The sequence below is a fragment of the Peromyscus leucopus genome, chromosome 20, assembly GCF_004664715.2.
Source record: "Peromyscus leucopus breed LL Stock chromosome 20, UCI_PerLeu_2.1, whole genome shotgun sequence".
NCBI lineage: Eukaryota > Metazoa > Chordata > Mammalia > Rodentia > Cricetidae > Peromyscus > Peromyscus leucopus.
Genome location: NC_051080.1, coordinates 54,523,212 through 54,548,558, shown reverse-complemented (window position 1 = coordinate 54,548,558; position 25,347 = coordinate 54,523,212). Strand labels below are relative to the sequence as shown.

At 32.7% G+C, this 25,347-nt stretch overlaps 1 protein-coding gene across 6 annotated transcripts in view; it reads left to right on the top strand.

The window, feature by feature from the left end:
• The window catches only part of Csmd3 (CUB and Sushi multiple domains 3), a 1,154,880-nt gene that overhangs the window by 1,020,178 nt on the left and 109,355 nt on the right, over positions 1-25,347 (top strand). For all 6 annotated transcript variants that reach the window (XM_028867965.2, XM_028867960.2, XM_028867959.2 and 3 more), the window contains 7 exons: positions 11,347-11,465; positions 12,466-12,535; positions 15,227-15,343; positions 19,177-19,386; positions 22,129-22,317; positions 22,959-23,136; positions 23,985-24,130. In XM_028867965.2, coding sequence (XP_028723798.1) covers positions 11,347-11,465; positions 12,466-12,535; positions 15,227-15,343; positions 19,177-19,386; positions 22,129-22,317; positions 22,959-23,136; positions 23,985-24,130 — 1,029 coding nt within the window. The remainder of the gene's footprint in view (positions 1-11,346; positions 11,466-12,465; positions 12,536-15,226; positions 15,344-19,176; positions 19,387-22,128; positions 22,318-22,958; positions 23,137-23,984; positions 24,131-25,347) is intronic.

Below are 25,347 nucleotides of genomic sequence, written 5' to 3'. Positions count from 1 at the left end.
CTTTTCCATCTCAGTAAATAACTCAGAAAACAGATCAAAATGTGTAAGTTAATCCAGGAGAGCGTATTACTTTGGGTAGTGGTGGACTGTGGCATGGCGTTTTCATCACATACCCAAGTATCTGTCAGAAAGCCATCTGTAGCGAATGATCTAGGTTCCAGAAGGTTTTATTTTAAATTTATTATTAATGAAGAAAGAATAGATGTAGGAAAATAATTTCTTTATAAATAAAGCTAAATTTTTAATTTTTTAAAAATAAAATTGTATTCTTAGGACCTCAATGTATATAAAATTTTATTTTAAAGGAAATGTTTTAATTCATTTTTCATATAATATAGTTGAAACAAATGTTATTTGAATAGTTCCTAAGCAAAAATATTTTGGATTCACATAGGTTTATCTGTTCATAATATCATTGGAGGTGTTTTCTGGTCACATTTCACCAGGCATTTAAACTATAGCAAGATCAGTTGTGAGCACTTAAGATGGCTTAGGTCCTTTGGTACTGTTTACCACCTCCTCATCATTATTGTAATGGCATAGTGAAGATCAGGTTGCTATTTTACTTTCACCATTTTGCCTCCAACTCCTGACATGCTCAAATGTGTGGTACTTGCCAAGCACTGTGCTCCACATTTCATAGACATTATATTTGATTTTGGTAAAAATCATGAATTCAGATGGAAGTCCATGCCTGTGTTCCCAGCACTAGGGAAAGAAAATCATGACATTGGGGTAGTCTTATCTGCACAGTGAGATGCTATATCATGAACACCAACCAAGAACTGAAAAATAATCCTTTAAGACTGAAGATGTCACTCAGTGGTATAGCATAGGCTCTCATTTGGGATGCTGATTTCCATCCCCACAAACAGAAAGACAGACAGACAGACAGACAGACAGACAGACACACACACACACACACACACACACACACACACACACACACACACAGAAACATACACACATGTACACTTGCAAGGAAGTTAATGAAAATTTATTAACCCTAGTTTCCAAATATGAAAAGTGAATTTTAAAAAATACCCTTAGTCCTGGGAATTTTAATTAGCAAGTACCACAGTTTGTCTCGGGAAATAAATGGTGGTCTTTAATCAGTTTTTGTGGTCCTCTTCCACAATTTGCATAAACATATTGTGTTTCACAGATGAAAACAACCAACCACTTCATCAACTTTTCAAACCATAGCTGAGCATGTACTTAGTGTTTAAGTGCAGGAGGCATTAATTATGAGAAAGGACATTTGAAAAACCTTTATAAAATAATGAAATCATTAATATGGTTATGCTACTTAACATTTCTCAGATAATCATGTATTATAATTGTCTTGAATGGCCTTAGAATCTCTCAATGACACATCTTATGTCAGAATTCCATCTGTTTTACTGAGATTCAGATGAATATATGTATTTTTACCTAGCCCTTTGAGTTACCTTCACCATCATCAATGGATAAGAATGCTCTGCATACTTTAGGTGATGCTCAGAGGAGGTAGTAATCATGTCTTCATGATTTTTGGTGATGAAGTCATGGAAGGGCTCACTAAAACAACAACAACAATAAAAGATGTGTGTCTTAATTTTGGTTTCTATTGCTGTGAAAAGACATCATGACTACAGCAACTCTTATAAAGGAAAATATTTAATTGGGGCTGACTCACAGCTTCAGAGGCTTAGTTCATTATCATGGTGGGGCATGGAGATGTGCAGGTAGACACGGTGCTTGAGGAAAAGCTGAAAGTTCTACATCTTGATCCAACTGGGCAAAGCTTGAGCACTTGAGATCTCAAAGCCTGCCCCCACAGTGACAAGCTTCCTGCAACAAAGCCACATCACTCCAATGAGGTCACACCTCCTGATAGTCCCACTACCTATAGACCAAGCATTCAAACACATGAGTTTATGGGGGCTATATCTGTTCAAACTACCACAACATTTTATCAGAACAAAAAGATAGATGTGGATACAATATGAGCTGGAAGGAATTTACTGGAATGCATCTGAACACAGCCTAGAGGTTCTGTGTTTGGTAGCCTTGTGACATGAAAAGTTCTAGATTTTCTAAAATATCTTGTCTTTTCAATTATAATATGTATTCTAAATTGCAAGATTGTTTTGAATTAAATGAGATTATCCATGTAAATTCTCTATTGGAAATTGGTATGTGCTAAAACCACCGAAAATTATTTATTGCAAGAATGTTGACACATACTGTGGGAAGTCAAATAGTAATTTTTTTATCATTTTATTTTATGTGTATGGATGTTTGTCTGCATGTATGTCTTTGTATCACTTGGCGCAGCCAGAAGAGAGTGTCAGATCTTATGGAGCTGTAGTTAATAGATGGTTGTGTGCCACTAAATAGGTGCTAGGATTTCAATGTGGGTCTTCTGAAAGAGAAGCCAGGGGACTTAACTGCTGAGCCATCTCTCTAGATCCAAAATAATACATTAAATGCTATAATATTTGAAATAAAAACTTATGAATTCAGCAAATACTCTCTTATGTAAACAGGGAAAACCTATTGAAGGGTTTCTTGGAGAGTAACCTATTTTACATTTCTGAAAGACTCCCTTAATTTAGAAATTGAGCAATGCTTAGCATACAGAATTCTGGCATAGGCTGTCACTTCATGATAGAAACTCTACTCTCAAGGCATCAATGTGATATGCAAATTAAATTTTGGCAGGGCATATCAATGTGAGGTAAATAGAAGAGGCTAAAGGTCCAGGTTAAAGAGAGATGGTGTTTCTTTGGATTTCAAACATGTGCTTTGATTTTTATTTTATAATATACCATTTCCTATATTTCCATGGTTTGTGTGATTCACCTAGAGAGCTGGACTTTCCTTTTCCTCTGAGTTTTAGCTCTGAGCAACTGTCTTAAAATAAATCTATGTGGATCACATACCTTGAAGTGGATGAATAACAGTTTTAATCATTCTGCACAAATTATTCTGTTGAAATATTATAAAGATCCACAAATAGTTGAATTATCAGGCTTTTCAAAATTATAGAGTTAAGATATGAAATAATACATTCCAACTTCTCAATTAAAATTTACCTCAATTACATTTTCTGAAATTTTGATACTTTTTGAAAAATGTTAGAGTTACCATATGTTTATATATAATATGAAAACTGAGAAAAGAAGCCAATTTCTCCTTTTGTTAAGAATAAATAGTATTACTGAACAGGAAGAAGGCTGGTAGAATGAAGGAAATCATATTGGCTTGAGATCAGAAAACTATAACAAATAAATCAGATTTGGGGGCTGTATATTATTCTTTCCCTTCCAGATGGAAGCATTATAGTGTTAGCTAAGAACTCTGGTTCGTATTGTGGTATTTTATGGCTTCTGCTATCATGTGTTGGCATAAGCCACATCCCTCTTTGCATGGGGGCTATTCAACTTTCACACAGATAAATGTGGATGGACTAAATTCTCTTGGGTCAGGCACAGGCACTGATAGTCCTTGTCTTTTCCTTCCTTTCTTTCTTTTCTACAACAATGCTGGATGATAGAACTCAGTCCTTGAATTTACAGTTTTGGCCATTTGTTGTTAAACTGCTTGTTTTGTTTAAAGGAAATGGTCTCTTGGTTGTAATTATACATCTTTGATAACCACATTTGTTACAAAAGAAAATATACTTATATGATGGGTTATCAATAAATACATCAATTATGTGTGGTCTTTTCCATTTGAGAATTTTAATTTTCCAGTTGTCCAATTACTTAGATTTTTACAGAACATTTTTATTTCTCGTTTGGGTTTAAAATGTTTATGTGATTTTAATAAACATATGTAATTTCTTTAAACTTCTCAGGCATACATTTAATAAAGACTATATATGACAGATCCACAAACAACATGAAAACTGTAAAATATGCTAATATAAAATCCTTTGGTGACCTTTGTAGCATCTACAATTTAGTGTACAGAGTTTTGTTTTTACTTTATAACATACATTTCACAAGGAGGAGCCATATACACCAATGAAATAAAGCCTATAATCCTTTGAGGAACTTTAGATGTCTTCCAAGATCCAAGAACACAGTCTCCTAGGTAGACCTTGGTACAACTCACATATTAAATACAATTTTCTCTGCTACTCACCAATAATAAAGTTGTGCTAAAATTTTGGGAAAATAGGGTGGTCTGAAGGTGTCTCTCTATCCTTTTCAATAAATGTAGGGTTAGACTGAATATGTAAAATTACAAAAATACTACCCAGGTTTGTAAATGTCCAGCAATTTATCTCTTTGACTCTATCTTATCATCAAAGTTTTGTTTCAGCACGAACATTTTATGGCTTTCTGTCCCTAAGCAGTTTGCTTACGACTTAATGCATTAGGCCTTAATGAGTTTATTTTTACAATCACTAAAATGCTCTCTTCCCTTGAGCTAATTACTTAATTGATTATTTGAGAAAAACAGGGATTTTAAGATTAATTATATTTTTACTCACACTAATTTTCTTGTTGTTCCTTGCATCTCATAAAGTATTAAATGTAGAAACATTCTCCACCCAAATTATATTACTAGCATTTGTCATTTCTAATTTTAATTGCTATTATGACTGAATATATCCCGTGAAATAAGGATAATTAATCTTTATGAACACATTTCATTCCTTAACCTATAAAACCCTTACAGATTAATCATACTTTATCTTCTTTTTTTTCTTTTGATTAAAATTTATTTTCTGTTAATCTTGTTGACTGCCTTTTGGAGATGCTTTATAGTTTTCCCCATTCTATTGTCTCTATAAAAATGTCTAGTTACATCTTAATACCACTTTTCCTGGTCCCTGGGTTTTCTTATCATAAAGCAAGCTACATTTTTACTGCCTGGATATGAAAACACCTCTCATTTTAAACCAATACAATGTGGAAGGATTTTAAATACTTATATTTCATGTCATCCTTACTTAACATAATCACTACTTATTTTTCTTATTTGCGTATTCTTAGAGTGCCACATGTAATATATTCATTTTCAAAAAAATAGACTCTTGTGACAACAGAACGACTCCTTAATAAAGTTATCTAAAGTTCAAGTCGGCATTCGGACCTCTATCCTAAAACCCTTAAATATCAGTGGGATATTGATACGTTCTCACAGTCATAGCATATGTCAAGTACCATGTATTTATTACATCCTTGAAATACAGAAACATGTCCATTAAGTCAATATTTTCTCATCCTATTTTATTGCTTAAGGAACTTAATCACAGAATATCTGAGACTCAATCAAATCAACAATAACACAAACAAACAAACAAAAAATTATAATGCAACTACTGGGGCCAGAAAGCTCATGAGAATTTATCTGTACATAAATTATCTCTTAATCAGACAGAAGAAATTATCAAGATTAGAGGACAATTTATAATTGAAATTCTGTCTCCTCCTTTATCTCCATTTCTAGCTGTTTTTCCCAGAGCACATAACTTGAGGAAAAGCATTTTGTCATTTTTTTTCCAAAGAGAAAGAAAAATTGTATTAACTTTTTTTCATTTTATACATTGTTTTCTCTGCTAGAGAATCATATATCACTTGCACTGAACCTTTCATTATAATGATTTAATAAAATATATATACTTTCAGCACTCATAGGATCTATTACTCATAAAATAATTCCTTAAGGAAAGGTCTACATTTATTTACTATTTTATATTGTAATTGTACAACTTTTTATTATTACTTTTTAACATCATGCCACACTCTTGTCCCACGAGATATTTATTTAGAGAGTGATTGATTTTATACTACATGTGTCATATCTTTGCATTTCCAGCATCTCATGTAATGAAAAGGCCAAAACGGGAGCTAATTGTTTATTTAATGAGTAAATGAATGATATTTACATATTAGCATTCAACATTTTCCACTTACTTTAGCGTTACTCTAATTAAAATGAAAGAAGCAGTTTGGATTGCTGAATAATTAATACATAATTTACTGTTTCCTGTGCTAAACATGAAAGAGAGTAACCATACATTAATAAGAAAAATATTAAGAAAAGCGTTACAAACAAGTGAGGCTCTCAGCCCATGTGTTCCACCACCACTGCCAATCAATTACTTGTAAAATTCAGAGTCACTCTTTTAAAAAACCCGACCTTTGTGTTAGTCTGGTGATATGTATGTTAAGTACTTGACTAATACATTATTAGTAGATTGATTACTTACGAAGCACATAATGCCAGGGGAAAGATGCTGGCACACTTAGCAATACTATTTTATATAATTTATACAAATATTCAGACTGGTAGAGTGTCTCTAATTAATGTGCCCTTTTGTGATCATGAATGCTTACATTAATCTCAAATTTTTATCTTTAAATTAAAAAATATGCTATTCCATATTAAAATTCTAGCATATATTAAAAATAATCCCTAAATAGTTTAATATTAAAAAATAATTATTTGTGGAATTAGTGATAATTAAGTAATGTTTACTATTTAAAGGGACATATGATTTTGAGTATATGTATTTTACTTAGAATGAAACCTTTGGTATCACTTAATACAACTTTGTATACAAGCACAAGTGATTCAATGTCTGTTCCTTCTGTACTTACAAACAAAGCTACTATATTTTTTCTACTCAAGATATCAAGTCAAATTTGTGAACGGGATTTTTTTCATTTACAAAAAAATGAAAAAATTTATATGTTTTCTTCCCTGTCTCTCATATCAACATCTTAAAGAAACAATCATGTCATGATGAAATACAAGGAAATTTATCTTTTTTTCTATAACCTATCTATAATTCATTTGTCATGTATCTATCAGTCAATCAATCTATCTAGCATCTATCCTGTATCTAACATCTTTTACCACCTAGCTCTCCATTTTTCAATCCACATTAAGAACATGATGTAAGTCATGACATTTTATTCCTAAAATTGTTTGGGTTGATGAAAGCATTAGAAAAGAATAATGTTTTATTGCAAATAAATACTGATAATTTAAGAAAAAAAGAGAGTTTAGTTTGTTCATTCAGGGTAAATATTAGTAATGACTTAACAGCAGAAATAATTGTGATTTTTAAAAAAAGAATATGAATTTGACCTTGAATCCATTTTTTTAAAATTAAAACAATAGACTAATTGATCCTACTCCATTTAAAAAGATTTATCTAGAGAGGGCTGTTGAAAGCCCAAGACACAAAATTCCATTCATGAAACTTAAAAGGTCTTATTCTTTTTTAAAATGCCACTGTTAAGCAGAGGTTTAACCTTGATTAACTGAAAGGGAAACTTTGCCAACATGTTTTGCAAAAATTCTTTTTTGTTCCTTGGGCATTCCTGTAAATATCCTCTTGACTTCATCATTTCACTAAAAGAAATGAAATTCCTCATGGAAATATTTTGAGTGAATATTTAAGCACTTGGAATTTTATTCGAATAAATAAATATGACAATAATGTTAAAAGGATTATCAGATATTTTAAGTTATTTTAGTGCATATTTAAAAAATTTACCACTAGTGTTCCTGAATTATCTGATTTCCTCATTAATCTGGGTAACTGTCTTCCCTGAAAAAAACAGGTTCAAAAGGTCTATTTTGTGCAATTCAATATGTTCTAGAAAAATAGAAGAGTACATGAACTTTTCTTCCAAATTTCTTTGATGGCATTAATTCTTGTTTGCGTCTCTTTTATGATATGCAAATATAGCTCATGTTGCCATAGATAATCTGGAAAAGCAGAAACATAAACACAATTCATGTACAAAGCACCTTATTCAAACATGAGGAGTCTTATATCCATGGTTCAGATTCCATAATTTTGTATCATTTCTTTGATCATTTTTCTCTGTGAATACATCCATGTAAGAATGGTTAACTTAAAATTGTCATGACTTAATAGAACTTTTATTCATTTTTAACATTAAAATAATTTTGCAACCATTTTGTCGTGTTCCTAAATATTTCTTAGCATTTTGTTTTGCAACAAGGGTCTAAGGGTCTCAGTATTCTACTGTTTTGCTATCAGATAGCTTATTTATCCTAACTCCAGAAAATAAAGTGATTGTGACTGCATATTGATAGCTTTCAGTATATTATGACCTACAAATGGGTGTTTTGTGGAAAATAAAAGAAAAAAATGAAGGTGAACAAAATTTAATGCTTATAGAAAGAATGATTACAGGGACATTCTTAATACTGAAAAGTAATAAAGTTATTTCTAAAAGTTAAGAAAATACCAAAGAAAAGTTAAATCATGCTGAAAAATTTTAAATGCCATATACTGTAGGTCATTGAAAGATTTGAAGACCATCTATCTAAAATATATCTCTATATGATCTGGAAAGCATATCTAACTATCTACAAATTTGATTGTTATAAATGACTAACCACTAACCTATGCTTCCTGATTACCCTATATAGTTAATAATAATAATAGCTTTCAAAAACTAGAACTTTACCCTACATTTCCAAATGAACTTCATAGACACAATACCACAAACAAAAATAGAAACATACGGGGGCTGGAGAGATGGCTCAGAGGTTAAGAGCACTGACTGCTCTTCCAGAGGTCCCGAGTTCAATTCCCAGCAACCACATGGTGGCTCACAACCATCTATAATGAGATCTGGTGCCTTCTTCTGGTGTGCAGACATACAAACAGAACACTGTATACATAATAAATAAATAAATCTTTAAAAAAAAATAGAAACATACATACAATATGTTGTAACAAAAATAACCTTAAATTTTCATCAATATACCAAATTCCTTTAAACAAGAGTAGAAACATATATACAGTATAACAAAAATAACTTTAAATTTGTATCAATATTCTATATTCCTCTAAATGATAACAAACATCCATAACACACCAAATAACCCAAAGCCTCCCATATCCCTCTTGGGAATGTAGACATTATGTTCTCCAAACTGCTTCCTGTTGTCTGTGGATGAACTATCTTTAGGGTCGCAGAGAGAAAATTTTGAGATAATGACCACGGCTTGGGAAGACCAGAAGTAACCTTTGCTGACAGATATCACTTGTCAAGATTCAGGAGGCCTCACCTGATCAAACCTGATCCATATTAACCCTGAAGGAATCCACAACTTCTCATCTCCTGTGGGAACAAAACTTCAAAGCATTTTTTATTTCCATTTGACAAATATATTTTTTAACTTTCTAAAAGTTAAGGCATTCCTAAAGTATATGAGCTGATTTATTTCAGCCGTCCCCCTTTCAATTCCAGGTGTCTTTGCAGCTGTCCTTTCCTTTTCAATAATCAAAAAATTCAAAATCAATATAATAACATACAAGATGCAGACTCCCTGTGTATTTCCCATCTCATGTGGCTTTTTTCTTTTTATATTACCTTTATCCTCTTTTTAAAGACAATTTTAAACTATTTCTTTCTTTCTATGACTATCTATACTCATATTCTCCTTTCTTAAGTCTACGCACATTGTAAAACACACTGGGACCTGTTTAGAAAGCTTTTCCATCTGGACTTCTTTTACTGTGAATCTTTTAGCCTTTTTTAACTGTGTGAGCAAACCTTTATACTGCTAACCTACACCTGGATTCTCCAAGAGCAGCTCTCAAAAGCTAAGCCTATAGCTCAGGGCCCCAGTCATAGGTTAATGACTGAAAACTGCTTTCAAGCTTCCTAGCTCTGGAAGCCAGCACCTGTGTTGCCACGGGTGTTTTTTTTTTTATTTAGCTTGCCAATTTTATTTAGGACTGCCAGCTGAACAGCAGTGCCTCTTAAAGGGACTGTATCTGCCCCCCGCCCCCCCAACTTTCTCAGGGCCTACCTAGGTGGGTATTTGAGCCACGAGTTGAGCGCCAAAATATTGTTTTAATTCTTTCTGTCTCCCCCCTCCTTCCTTTCTTGTTCCTTCTCTGGCTACTACTTCTCTTTTCTCCCAGATTTCTTCTTCATTATAATCTTTCTGCCTGCCAGCTCCAATTATCCTTTCTCCTACCTTGCTATTGGCCATTTAGTTATTTATTAGACCATCAGGTATTTTAGACAGGTGCAGTAACACAGCTTCACAGAGTTAAACAAATGCAACATAAACAAAACTAACACACCTTTAAATAATATTCAACAAAATAGGTTGAAGAATATGCATGAAAATAGCTTTTTTTTTAGAATTGCATATATGCATACTATCATTTACTTCATTTCTACTCTTCCATCTCCTAATTCCAAGTCCTGTGTATATCCAACCCCTCACAAGTTCATGATATTATCTTTGTATTGTTTTTATACATATACCTAAATAATTGTGCATGCTTAAATATAGCCATCTGAATCCATTTGGTGTTTTTCATAATTTCAGACTAACTACTCATGATTGGATAATCTATTAGGAGGTTCATCACTAGAAAAACTGAATTCAATCTCTTTCAGCAGCCATTAATTGCCTATAGCTCTTCATGTAGAAAGGGCCTTTTATGATTTCCCCAATCCACATTGGCATGTCATCTGGTTTTGTCCCTTTGAATGTTTTGTTGATGTGTCCATATTTTTACAATATCATAGTTGTATTGTATATCTCTTACAGAAGGTGCAGAGAAGATGGTATCTAATAGTAGAGATCCTGATCTTTTGATGCTCAATTAGCATTGAAAAATATATCTATATCTATCTATATCATCTATGTATGTATGTATGTATGTATGTATGTATGTATGTATGTATCTATCTATCTATCTATCTATCTATCTATCTATCTATCTATTGGTTTGTTGAGACAAGGTCTCTCTGTGTATCCTTGGCTGTCCTGCAACTTTCAATGTAGACCAGGGTAGCCTCAGATGGTTTTTCTACTTCACCCTCTCGCTAACCTGTCAGTTATACCTGTTGTGAAAGAGAAAATTAATTTCTGTAATAGAATAACATTGATATATCAACAACTCCAGGATAATCCTCCTGTTTAGAAGTAGTTGACCAACATATAATGAACTCCACAGGTGGTTTTTTTTTTGTGTGTGTGTGTGTGAGAGCTTTTATTTGGTTACAGTTTGTTATTTTGTTTTGTTTTGGGGGTGTAGTTTTATTTTGTTTTCTTGATTTTGTGAGGTTCATTGTTGTAGTGTGTGTTTGTTTGTTCCTGGAGACAGAAAAATTTGGTTAGGTAAAGAGAGGGAAAAGATCTGGAAGGACTTGGAAGAGAGGAAACATATGACGAAAGTATATTTAAACTTAAAATAGTTTTAAATAATAAAAATATAATAAAAAAGAAAAAATAAATTGTATCCGTATACAATTTAGGCAGCTGAATATGCATAATTGAAATAATCATCATTTGGAAGTTATTCATATTGTTCTCATTAAATAATTTTAGCAATTGGTTTGGATTCCTGTCCTGAGCCACAAACACCCAGCAGTGGAATAAAAGTTGGAGACAGATACATGGTTGGTGATGTGGTGTCCTTCCAGTGTGATCAAGGCTATTCTCTTCAGGTAAGTTACTTGTAAAACCAGTGTCTTATCAAGAGTATCCTCACGTTGGTTTTTGGCATCTTTCAACAAATCAGTAATTACTAATCCACACGTTTTGGCATAATCTTGATTTATAGCTACTTTGATTTTTCTTAAACTAAGCAATGTTCAATTCATAAGTAAAATATATATCTTAGAAATTGCTGGAATAAACTGTTACTTTGTTTGGATAAGTAGAAAATATGAGTTGATAAATTGAATTAAATATTTAATTCACTTTCTAAATCTATTCTGAATTGTGGGAGCTGACTTCCTGAATATTTAGCATTTGCAAATAATACCATAAAATTGTGAAAATCCACTAAAAAATTACCTTGATAAAGAACTACATTTTCAGAAGGGCTCATGTAGATAGTCTCCTAAAAATCTCCACGTTTTGGCCTTTTGTGAAGTTTATTTTTAAAAATTAAAGGAAATAATAAATTTCACATTCAAAACAATCAAATTTGTTAGACAATAATATTTAATAATAATGTTTTTAATTTTTAAAAAATACATCATAATTCCTTAGTCTTCCTAGTCCCATAAGTTTTATAGATTTCATATTTTATTAGGATATGTAATATACTTTAAAGTCTTTAAACATTTTTATAATAACTATGACAGTTCTTTTATTTGTCTCCTGTTTCATATTCTACCAATGTATTACAAAGCACTATGCACTCAGCCATTTCAGCTAATTTGTTAACAGTAGATCATCTTTTGATATTAGAATATTAAAACCACAATTCTGTGCTTACATGATATATTTTTCTTTCTATCAAGACTTTGCAGTTTTTTATTTCAAATTTATCCAAGTATGTAAAATTACCTCTCTTAAGTAATACTAAAGCTCAATGATATAAAAGTGACAGTGTCTACATGTATCTCCATGTACATATTACTTTAATCATTCAGTATGATATATTTCATTCAATCTTTTGTAAATGTGTACTGAACTACATTGTCTCAATTTTTGTAGGGTCATTCTCATATCACATGTATGCCTGGACCAGTAAGAAGATGGAATTATCCAATCCCTATTTGTTTAGGTAAGTGAAAAGACTGTAAAATTTATGTTTCCTCAAATTTAAGAGATTCAATTTATAACTCATGTTCTAACTTATTTGTCTTTTATGGAAATGTCATTTTGATATGTGCTGTTTTCTTTTTTAATTTTAAAATTTTACAACCTTTAATGCACATCAGTGGGTGAGAAAATGAAGATAATAATAGAATAAATTTGCTTTTATTCCTTTGTCATTTTCTTAATATTACATAAAAATAATAACTACCTCAGAATAATAATTGAATATCCTATTGCTAGCTATCAAGCAAAGGCAAAAAATAACCTAAATCAATCAGAATTATATAGCAAAAATACTTTAAATAAAATTAAAATACAAAGTTCACTGTATATGCTGAAATTTTGTGAAACCACATGGAATACTTATCAGACTTTGATATCCAACAGTAGTGTATTCAAAGGTGAGCTCAATGCAAAATAGCTTTGTAATGTCTTATTCTTTCAGTTTCTGTTTGTCTCTTTATAGAAGGAGACAGCAATGTTTGCCTCACAGGTTTATTTTGAGGATGTGGGGTAGAATGTGTTTAAAATGTTTAGCTCTGAACATGGGTCACATTATGGACTTAATGGTAGCTAATGTAGTGGAATCCAAGTTAGGGTTTCAAAGTAGTTAGTGTGTGCAATGCTTAAAAAAATCTAATAAGCATGATGGTGGGATATTTACTGACTAGCAAAATGTATCATATAGAACTATATATAAAAAATGTAAAACAATTCACAGTGTTATGCTATCTTCATCATATACATGTAGAAGTACTTGAGCTATAAAAAACATGAATTAAAAAGTTTATTTGTGAGTGGAGTATTTTTAGGGAAGTTTTTTTTAAAAATTTTTATTTTTACTTTTTTTATATTCTACATAATAAGCTTGGGTTATAAATGCTAAAAAATTTGAAAAAAAAAAAAAAAAAAACCAGTGGCCAGAATTAGAAAGACAATGAACAATGTTTTGTTAATTTTCTTGTTCTGCTAAAATATTCTGCCAAAAGTAATTTAAGGGAGAGAAGGCTTATTTAGCTCACAATTTGAGAACACACAGTCTACCATGGTGAGAAACTCAAGACAGGAGCATGAGACATCTGGTCATCTTCCGTCACAGTCCAGAAGCAGAGATTCTCAGTTAACTTTTTCCCCATGGTGTTAAAAATTGATTTGATTTAATGACCAATGAACTGACAGTTTAAAGAAAAGAAAATCAGCCAGGCAGTGGTGGCACATACCTTTAATCCCAGCACTCTGGAGGCAGAGCCAGGCAGATCTCTGTGAGTTCAAGGCCACCCTGGTCTACAGAGTGAGATCTAGGACAGGCACCAAAACTACACACAGAAACCTTGTCTCAAAAAACAACAAAAAAAGAAAGTCATTTTTGAAATTAATGGTAATGCACTTTTGAAAGAAGCATTTATAAGTATGCCGACTCTGTACACATATAGATGTGTAAAGAAAGAGAAAGAGATAATATATAAGTTAGAGTATACTAGCCGGGCGTTGGTGGCGCACGCCTTTAATCCCAGCACTCGGGAGGCAGAGCCAGGCGGACCTCTGTGAGTTCGAGGCCAGCCTGGGCTACCAAGTGAGCTCCAGGAAAGGTGCAAAGCTACACAGAGAAACCCTGTCTCGAAAAATTAAAAAAAAAAAAAAAAAAAAAAGTTAGAGTATACATGTCAGACTAGTTACCAAACATCACATATAAATAAAACATCCTTTGGATCAGTGTTTATGGAATACAACCCAAAGTTTGAATATGTACCTGTTGCCAATCTTAAAAGGAAATTATAAGTAAGTATTTAAGTAACAGCCATTAAATTTGACTTCTTTTACAACAATTAATAGTCTTCTATTTATATGTCTGATAAGATACGTTAATCTATGCATTTGCTTGAAAGAATGGCTTCTACAATGAAAATATTCATTAATATAATATACATTAAATAATTATATCCACCCTGTATACAAAGTTAAATTAACGACTTCCCATTTTATAATATTCCCTTAGATTATCAACAGTTACCCTTCCATAGGGATTCCAACATAGGCTTATTTATTGTGTCTGACTAAATTTTCAAATATATGTGTCTTTCTTTGTTTATATTTCTTTGCTTGTTTGTCTTGGTTCTTTTAAGATAAAAAAAAAAGCTAATAGCTTTCTTCAAGTTCTTTATTGGGCTTCTTTCTTACAAACAGGAAAAGGAAGGCTGTGAAAATGACTTCCTCTTTAATATGGTACTGATAGCTCAAAAGGTTGTCTTTCTTTTAGTCTAAATTACTTTGTCTTTGGAATGACACAAAACAGCAGTAGATGTACTTAAGAAAGAAAAAATAAGCTGCCTGCTTACTTCACACTGTGGAAAGGAACGTGTCCTTTTTGCTTAAGTGTATCATTGCATGAGAACTGTTACTTGCTGAACAATAATTGACTTAAGCTGCACTTTGTTTTTTTTTTTTTTTTTCTGAGTAATTATGCCTTTGGTGCTGTTTTAGAAAAGTGAATTACCAATTAACTAGCATTTGCTAAAAGAATGGGGACTATATTTCATTTTATCAAATGGTATTACCTTACATGATTTTTGAAATCTTAAAAGGATTCCAATAGCTTTTTAAATATAGAAATATATCCCATACTTATGCTTTACGTGAGAATTCTGTTGTTTTGCAGCTCAGTGTGGTGGTGCAATGTCAGATTTCAGTGGTGTGATCCTCAGCCCCGGTTTTCCTGGAAACTATCCGAGCAGCTTAGATTGCACATGGACAATAAAGCTGCCCATCGGCTTTGGTATATATAAGTATATGAAAGGAGTTTCAATATTTATTAATGCAGAAGTATATATGTCCAATAAGAGCATGTAAAATATTCATATGTTGAAGTTTCATTCATGAGTATATTAAATTATGTTTATTGAGGAATACAATATTAGTAAGTTTTGCTTCATCAAAATATATTTTACTTGGATTGTTAGAAAAATTAAAGATACATGGGTGTTTTTATTTTGTCTCTTTTTAAAGTTATATATATATATATATGTATGTATATATATAATGAAGCATAATGTTTTACATTATGAACACATTGTGGAATGGGTAAATAATCAAATTGTTGTGTGTTATGCCATTATTTATGAGACTTTGTTTATTTGTCTTTTTGAGAGCAAGAGCAATTGAAATTTTATTTTCTCAACACTTTTTTTCACATATATGAAGATTTATTATAGAAAATGTAGTAATTGAGAAAAAATGGTAGGGAGGTACTATTTGACACTCTTTCAGTTACCCAAAATTGAGAACTATGAAGTTGTTAAGTATTAGAAGAGATATGGACCAATGACAGCTTTGACACATTAAACACAGCATTTTCTACAGCTCTGTTCATAACAGACATAGGAAACAAGACAAATATGAACAATAGAAAAACACACAAACGGTTACATAATGAAATGTTATCTGTTCATGAAAGTAATTGATCTATTTTTATACCACCATGAATTGACTTTTAGTAACTCAAAGAATGAAGACACAATTCCAGATCTTTCAATATGGTACCCTTTTGAAACAAAACAAACCTACTAAGTTTTGAAGTTTGTACCTATAGCTGCTGAAGTGACATTTCTTAGCTTTGCTTCATGTTCTAAGACTATTTAAATTTGGAGAAATTGGAAAATCAGGCAGGCAGTGGGGAAAATTGGATAGTTTGCAAATCCCCATTTATAGATAAGTCTCAATTTAGAAATATCTGTTAGCATTGCATTTTAATCTGATACATAGAGCTATTATTGTTCAGGTTTAGAACTATGAAATTGTTTCTGTTCTCAGTACATTCTTTTTTTTTCTGATCTCCAGGCAAACTTTATTTATTAAAGCACAAATAAAATATCACCACATTTCAACACAAATAAAATATTACCACATTTCCCCTTTTTTGTCTAATAAAAATAAAAAAGTTATAACTAGCATAAGAAAAACTATATACAATAAGTACAATAACTATATACAATATATATAAGCAATAAGTACACCAATAATGTCTAGTCCATTTGCATTTGACAAATTCAGAGTAAATATTCCATTATCTATCCTCTTTTGGTGAGTCCAAAGTGTACCTAATTTACTTATATTACCAGCAGAAAACTATTTTATGATGTGTTTCAAACTTACACACTTAACACCTCTTAGTGAGTTTCTTTTCTGAATTTCTTAACAAGGAAAACTGTAAGTATATCTATCTAACCTTCAACTCCCTCAGAGACCCAAGAAGGAAATAATATTACCTAGTAAAACAGGAAGTGCAAACAAGTGATTTCCAAAAAATGACAGAAACAGCCAGCTTCCTGGACAGTCACCCAAGGTTTCTCTTCACATTGTGGCATCATCTTTGGCCTGCAGGCTTAGCATATCTGACAGATTCATTAGTGAAGCAGGATATATGCAAGGCCTACAGTTCAACCCCACATTTGGTGCAAGTATTCCATTTACCAGATAAACTTGAATTCTGTCAGTGTCCTGTCATGATTCAGAATTTTAAATTCTAGATATGCTGGTCTTTTTGAAATTTAACTTCCCATTCCTTTTGGCTTGTGGGTGGCTTCCTCTTCTTTATTAAATGCCAGTCTACCATTGAGAGGTTAGACTTCATTTGCCTAGTTACTCTTTCAAGAATAACTGTTTCAGGTACTGTTCCACTGCACACCAGAAGCCATCGGTCCACTGCCTGTTCAGTTGCCTTCAAAGAAAGGGGTACTGTACCTTTTCCAGATTGCAAAGCCACTTCAGTGATAGTACCATATTGTCCTGGCCTCAGAGGACACTTGTTGCCAAAGCTTCGACCACCCTTGTCTTGGCAAGGATTGGTAGTCTTTTGTTTTGTGTCCTGTTTGTCCATTTTGGATAGCATACTGTCAGCAGTCAGTTCAAGGTCACTTTGTTGCCCAGTGGCTAACTTTTTCCACAATGAAAGTTAACTCTGCATTTTCTTCAATGCCCATATCTTCTCTGAAGTAGATTGGTGCTGCCAGGAGCAGACATGTCTCATAGTCATAAAAAAAGAAAAAAAAATCTATGTTATTAAAACATTTTCAATGCCATATTCTTAGATCTCTGAAGGGTATGAAGATGACCTATCTATCTAAATATATCTCTGCTTAACTTTGAAAATACACCTAATATGACTACAAGTTTGATTATAATATCCAACTACTAACTTTCATTTCTTTATATTCTAATAATTGGTAATAATAACATTCAAGGATTAGCTAATTGCATTTCATTGTTAAATGAACTTCTCAACAGGTTTAAGAGTATAATATCATATTATGACCTCCAGTCACCATGTGGAAAAGTGTATTTCTCCAATATTTTTTGTCTGACATTGGTGTACTTTAACTGTAGCATATCCCAGTCTCCCCTCTTCTCCTGGCTTTTAGGGAGCACACTGTAATCTCTACTGATGTAAATTCACTTATCCAGGATTCTCAGCTTCAGTGAGGTCATGTGACCTGTGTCTTCAGCTAGGCTGAATCTACTGAATATAATGTGCTCCAAGATCCTCTGTGATCTGTGGTCCCAAAACTAACAAGGATTCCTTTCTCTCTCACAATAGCATTTCTTTGTGTGTGTACACAACACATTCTCTTTAGCCACCCATCATCCCCTAAATATTTAGATTGACTCCACTTCTTGATTTTTGTGAATAAGGCTCCAGTGAGTGTGAAAGTACAGACAACTGTTTGACATGTAGATGTTATCTCATTTGGATTGTTTCCAGAGTGAGGATGGCTGTATAAATATGTGGAGTGTGCTTGTGCAAATAGTCTGAGGTAGAAACATGCACTGAGGGTATATCCCACATAAAGTTCATGTGACATTATTTTTTGTAACTATTTTCTTACTGTCATAAGCAAGTAGTACACGGACAAGTTTTTTTTGTTTCTGGAAATTATTGAATTCATCACGTTATCTTTGTAAGCAAGCCAGAATGTACATCTACAAAGTGGTATTACACATCTAACATTTAATTTAATGTTTACTAAGTCTGAGGAGCCTAGGATGAGCAGTACTCCCTGCAGAACTTTAGCTAAGATGTTTGGGTTTGCAGCAAACTCAGAGTGCAGATCTGTTGTTTAGTTTTTTTTTTTTTTTTTTTTTTTTTTAGCATTTTTTGTTCCTTTTATTCACAAAAGGTAAGACTTACCCCTCTGTTGAGACCCTTTTCTTTAAGATTTACAGAGGACCTTGAGATGTATCAATTATAAAACATGTCAAAAAGAAAACATCTTTAAAATTTACAGATACAAACAGGTACTTTATACAAGAGTTCTCTATAAAACCATCAATCCATCAATGTAGAAAAGACATCAGAAGTGTTGTTTAGTTTTGTGGCAGTCTCGTGTAGCCTCAGCTGGTGCTGTACTCACTATACAACCTAAGGAGCTCATCCTCCTGTCCTGCTGCCTCCAGTTCCCAAGTGTTACAAGCACGCATCACCATGTGCAGATCTTGTGAACAGCCTTCTACAATAAAGTTCCAAGAACATGGCTGCAAATTGGCTTGTCTGTTGCTGTGCATACACGTGTGCAATAATTCTAAGCAGTAATGTGATTGCTCTTCCTTCTTTAGGTGTGCATCTCCAGTTTGTAAACTTCTCTACGGAAACCATACATGATTACCTGGAAGTGCGGAGTGGATCCTCAGAAATGAGCACTGTGATTGGCCGGCTCAGTGGTCCTCAAATCCCATCTGCCCTGTTTAGCACAACCCATGAAACCAGCTTGTATTTTCACAGTGACTATTCACAGAACAAACAGGGATTTCATATTGTGTACCAAGGTAAGATGATGGATAAAACATGAAAGGTGGTTCAGTGGTAGCAGTGTGGGCGAGCATATGCAAGGCTCTGGATATCATCTCAGGAGTTACTTAACTTAATATAAGCTTGTTAGAGTTGTCTTAGGAGTTGAAGAAAGCTAAACTAAGCAAGCTTCAATTAGGAAGAGTAAAAAAAAAATCATGCACTCTCCTCATACAATTTTGTTTCTTTGAACTCAGAAAATACTAGGAAAAATGTTTTAATTTGTCTAAATCATAATTAAATTAAGCATGACAAAATAATTAAAAAGTGAAAGCTTGACGTCAAGGATAAATTTTTACTTTCACCTTATGTTATACATGAACTTTTTTGTCTTGTTATATAACTATTAGAATATTAAACAAACACACTGATGGCTGTATTACATTAGATCCTTGTTCAAGGAAACATTGAATTGTTTTGAACAAGATTTTATTGCCTTTGAGGAAAGACTTTAAGCTGAAGTTGAGCTGGATTAAAATCCTCAGTCTCCCTGTTTGAGCTAGTGCAGTGTAGGTTTTCTCCATTATTTCTTCAGTTGTTATGGGTAGTATATTTCAGAAACTCCAGTTGAATTTTATGTGATAAAATGATTGTAAAGTATATACCCTGTCATGGGCCACAAGAATATGAAATAGTAAGTCCAGCTTTATATAATAAGCTATATCTTGACCAACCAAGGTGTCCTTCAAGAGGGAAGCCATTTATCCATATATATTTGGTGTTATTAAGCTTACTATTCAGCTGTTTCTTGCTATGAATTTTTTGTGCTCATAATTCCCCTAGAACGGTGTGTATAAGCCTCCTACTAGTATTTGGATAAGTTCACTTAGGCAGGGCCTTCTGCCTCCAAGCTTCCTGCTCCCTTTTTAGCATTTGAATTGGGTATCTGCCTTTGCAAACATTCCCACTGCCCCAGAGAAACTTCTTAGAACAAAGGGTTTTCCTTCTCACCAGGTGCTTCAAGCTGGGATGCAGATTGACTTGCTATCAGGACTCCTACCCTGCCCTGTCAGAAAACCGGCAGCAGAGAGAAATAGAGGCAGTTTTATTTTCAGTGACTTAGAGATTTCTTTACCTATCACCTGTTAGTTGTAGTTTGAGCACATTTATGATAGACTCGTAATGTCTTCACCTAACCACATATGAGGATATATTTCTAGCACATACATTCCTTTTCTGATTTATTCCAGTTCCTATCTATCTCCACCTTTACTCACTCCCCCTTTGGGTTGCAAATGAAGTTAACCAGGAAGTTTCTGGTGGAGACCTTGCAATTCTTGTGTTGTTGCTGTTTTGGGGGAGATATAGACTGTTCCCTGAGAGGACTAGAGAGAATTTTGATGGCAGGCAAATAAACAAGTTGGGTAACAACAACAAGCTCCATGTATCTGCATTCATTTCCTGCCATTGGTAGTGTCTCTCCTGGGCCCCTTGGAAGGAAATTATGAGGCTGGACTTCAAAATTTCCATTAATACCCTTGTGTATATCATGAATGATTACTCAAGACACTTACCTATTATTATATATTACTTCTGATCTTATATATCTAAGCCTTATTAGATAGAGATTAAAACTTAAAATGATAATTTACACAACATAGTTGTAATAACGGAGATGAATAGAAATGTAAAAATCATGTTATGTCTCTGCCTAATTATTAAGGACTATCATGAATGTATATTTTGGGGGTTGTCTTTTCAGTACAGGGATCTTTGAAATTCTTATTGATTTACCTTAGATGCCTATACTAGTAACAACACTTCACCATCTCCATGAAAAATAGAACTAGTTTCAAGCTTCACAAAATGTATTTTTTTTAAACAGAGAATTTATTTTTTTTCTCTTGTGCTACTAGAAAACTCAGAACTGTGTGTATGGTAAAGTCTAGATGGGTAGTTGAATGTTTATTTATGTATATGAGTATTTTGTTTGCATGTACGCATGTGTACCATTTGAGTGCCCAGTACAGACATAGCTAGACGAGCATGTTCGATTCAGTGGAACTTATGCTACTGATGGATGTGAGTCACTGTGTTGGAAACTATTAATGATAAAGCTTCAGATAGTTTTAGGATTTCATGCAGTTAAAAAATAAAAAATGTATTAATGACAAAGCACCCAGGGCCTGAAAGGAAATGGGGGAGTCTCTGCCATCAATGACAGACAAAAGGGCGATACTATCTTATACAAAATGAAAAGAGTAAGAACAAATGTATTTCAGTATTAAAAAACTCACAATAATCAAAATATAAGAGTTCAGCAGAGATACTTCAGGTTGTTCATTTAGAGAAACAATTTTAAAATCCAAAAGACTAAGAATTAGGCTTACATGTATGTAGTTATTCTATTCTATGTACAAGTGGCACAACCACGAAGCAATTACATTCTATTTAGGGAATCATAATATGTTTGATTAAAATTGTGGCTGTAAGAAGAGTTTGCATCTCTATTCATGTTCATAATTTAGATAAATTGCACCAGCGGGTAAAGCAGTGATGCATTTTTATGAATTATCATTTTAAATACGAAAATTATAGATACGAGAGGAAATACTCATTACACTGTCTCTGACAGCCTTTACCATAGCCCTAATTAGTATTTATATAATAACTAACCATGAGCAGTATCCTATCGATTACTAAGTTATAAATAGTACTCATTTGTGGTCTTTGAAATTCAGGAAAGAAAAATGCCCTTCTTTCTCATTTTTATTTTCTAGCCTATCAGTTGCAAAGCTGTCCTGATCCTCGTCCATTTCGAAATGGGTTTGTAATTGGCAATGATTTTACTGTGGGCCAAACCATTTCATTTGAATGTTTCCCAGGATACACATTAATTGGCAACTCAGCTCTCACATGTCTTCATGGAGTTAGTCGGAATTGGAACCATCCACTTCCAAGGTGTGAAGGTAGGCTTTTAAACTGAAATTATCTTTTAGATGATGTCATTTCTTAGTAGTTCTTGTGGGGACATTCTTACTTGTTTTACTCTCTGAAGCATGACATCATTATTTTGTTTTTAGTTGAGGAATTTATAATAACAGAAAAAGGTGAACAACAAAAATCCCACATTGGCTATATAGTATATTAATAATAGCAGTATTAATATTCCAGTGAGAGTAGATTATTAACATTTTAGACACTTCAGAACTTCTTTTATGTACATGGGAGGGAAAGGGATCTATGTTTTTGACATCCCTATGGTAAACAGAATCAAGATACAGCTTTTTATTTCAAATTCCTATTCTATAAAAATAATGTTGAAAATAAAATATGCAATATTTATAGCCTTATATGTAGACATAATATGAGAGAAAAGTTATATTTGCATTAATGTACAGTATTTTAAATGATTACTGAACCTTGCAATCACCAAGGACAACAGATATGTCACAGACCTCATGTAGAAAAATTAAAGAAAAATTATTTGTACATTCTCACCAACTAAGATAAAACAGATAAACTATAATTGCTGAAGAACTATGATAGCTATGTTATTTATCTAGTACAAGTTTGTTATTAAAAAATGTTTATGGATCCTTTTCTGTAGCTCTTTGCGGTGGGAATATAACTGCAATGAATGGTACCATTTATTCTCCTGGTTATCCTGATGAGTATCCAAACTTCCAAGACTGTTTTTGGCTTGTAAGAGTCCCCCCTGGGAATGGAATCTACATCAATTTTACTGTTCTTCAAACAGAACCCATCTATGACTTCATTACTGTATGGTAAGTCAGCACTGTTCCTTTTGCTTGATTAAATTATGAATGCAATTAGGTCAAGATGAAAATATATCACAATTTTTTAAATTACAAACTACCATCTGACATTTGAACTGGCATGATAAGTGAGGGAGGCAGTATGGATTTTTGCAGAATGAGACAAACATGATAAACAGACTTGAGAATATTATCCAAGAAAGAAAAAGAAGCCTCTTGAGTAAAAAAAAAATTTAAAGTCATTATTAGAAAATATTTAAGGCAAGCAATTGTTATAATATGTTTACGGAAGTCTTCTACTCATAAAATCTGGTGAAATATAAGATCCTCTATTCAGGTCCATAATTGTGTTATGTGGTTATTAAATTCTTGTCATAATAATTTATTATACAGTAAAAATAATTACACTATTATTGTATCAATTGAAGCAACTTATTACAAGTATAAAGAAAATCTTTGAATTAATCACAGATGGAAACATTGTGTGAGTTGTAGGAGCACTAATTCTAACAGTCTATGATTCTCAAGATTGCTGTCAAATAAAGTAATAGGAGAAGATACCACAAGTTTAAGAAATTCTGAGTGCCGGTTAAAAACTAAAGTCAAACTTATTGATTACTGTTAATATGGGCACATTTCATTTAGATAAAACCATAACTCATTTATATGTTTCATATTTTAGCATATTATTACTTGTGTAGGCTCATGGCATACCAATATCCTTTTTTATTCAAAGATTGTTTTACTTTGCATTTAATGTAATGATATGTGATTATATGCAATACCTTCATTAAAATTTATTCAAAACTCTATAAAACATCAGTATCATTCTCTCCTTCTAAACCCATGTCTAATAGGGATGGACCTGACCAAAATTCACCCCAGATTGGTCAATTCAGTGGCAATACTGCATTGGAATCAGTATACAGCACTTCAAATCAAATTCTAATCAAATTCCACAGTGACTTCACAACAAGTGGCTTTTTTGTGCTCAGTTATCACGGTTGGTATTATCTAAGTGTTTCTATTTCATTTGGTACCATTTAAATTGTCCTGAAAAATTGAATGTAATATATATTTATCCAGTGATTGAAAATGTATTAAAATCTGACACTTTGATCATCAGTGTAACTTATGCATTTCAAATACATTTACTTGCAAACCATGACCTCTTCTAAGTACTTAGGGACATTAATGTGTGAGCAAATGGATATAGGAAATAAATCAGTCAGTAATTACCCAGTGGAAAATAATCATTTTGCATGGAAACCAATAAAAGAGAACCAGCTGTTCATATTTTACTGCATGTAATTTGGAGACAGCAATAGATTCTCTATACGAAAAATGTTTAATCTAGTCAACCTGCTGTGAATTTTTCTAAAATTAGCATCTAATAACTTTCTGCTCCGGATCACATTACTCATTCACTTACACTCTTGTTTCAAAACTGTATCTGTGCAAGAATCTTACACTTTTAGAATATGAATCCAGATCATTAAGTTTATGGCTTTTATCCCTGTGAAGTTACTGTGGAGTCTCAATTTTATTTGGTTATATGGAATTGTTCTGAGTATCCTCTTTAGAGCATTCACTCTTTGAGAAGATACTACATTTCTCCCTTTATATTTGCATGCTTCAAATTATTTGTATTCATTGTAAATAACAAATGTTTATTTATAGTAATTGCATTTTTATGTGCTATGCCCATGGCCTTACAAAAGCATGTCCTGTTTTACATAGCATTGTCATAATAATCTAAACATTTCACAGGATCTATAATCTACTAAGTTAAATGTGTAAAAGTTTTACGAAAACTGGACAATGGACAACACTTTGTATATTAATATACAACTTAATGTGTCATAGTTTAATGCAAAAAATGAAATATTTGATGCTTATGGTTTGCACTATGGAAAATCCAACTATATAAAATATGATTGCATTTAAGACACTTAAATTACACTGAATGGAGAAACTGGGGACTACATGATACTGGAGCTGTTTAATTGAACATTTATATTCCATTTGGATGATATCTAGCTAGTTTCCCCATAGTGACCCTGAATATAAAGGCTGCATGTTCATTATAGCTTAGCTACCTAGAAAGTGGGATGTTCTTCAGGGACATTTGCAGGCTGCTCATTTGTTTGCTTTACGGAAACCACCATTGATGCTGGAGAGCGTATAGACCCAACTTGTAGCTCAAACAATACATACTTT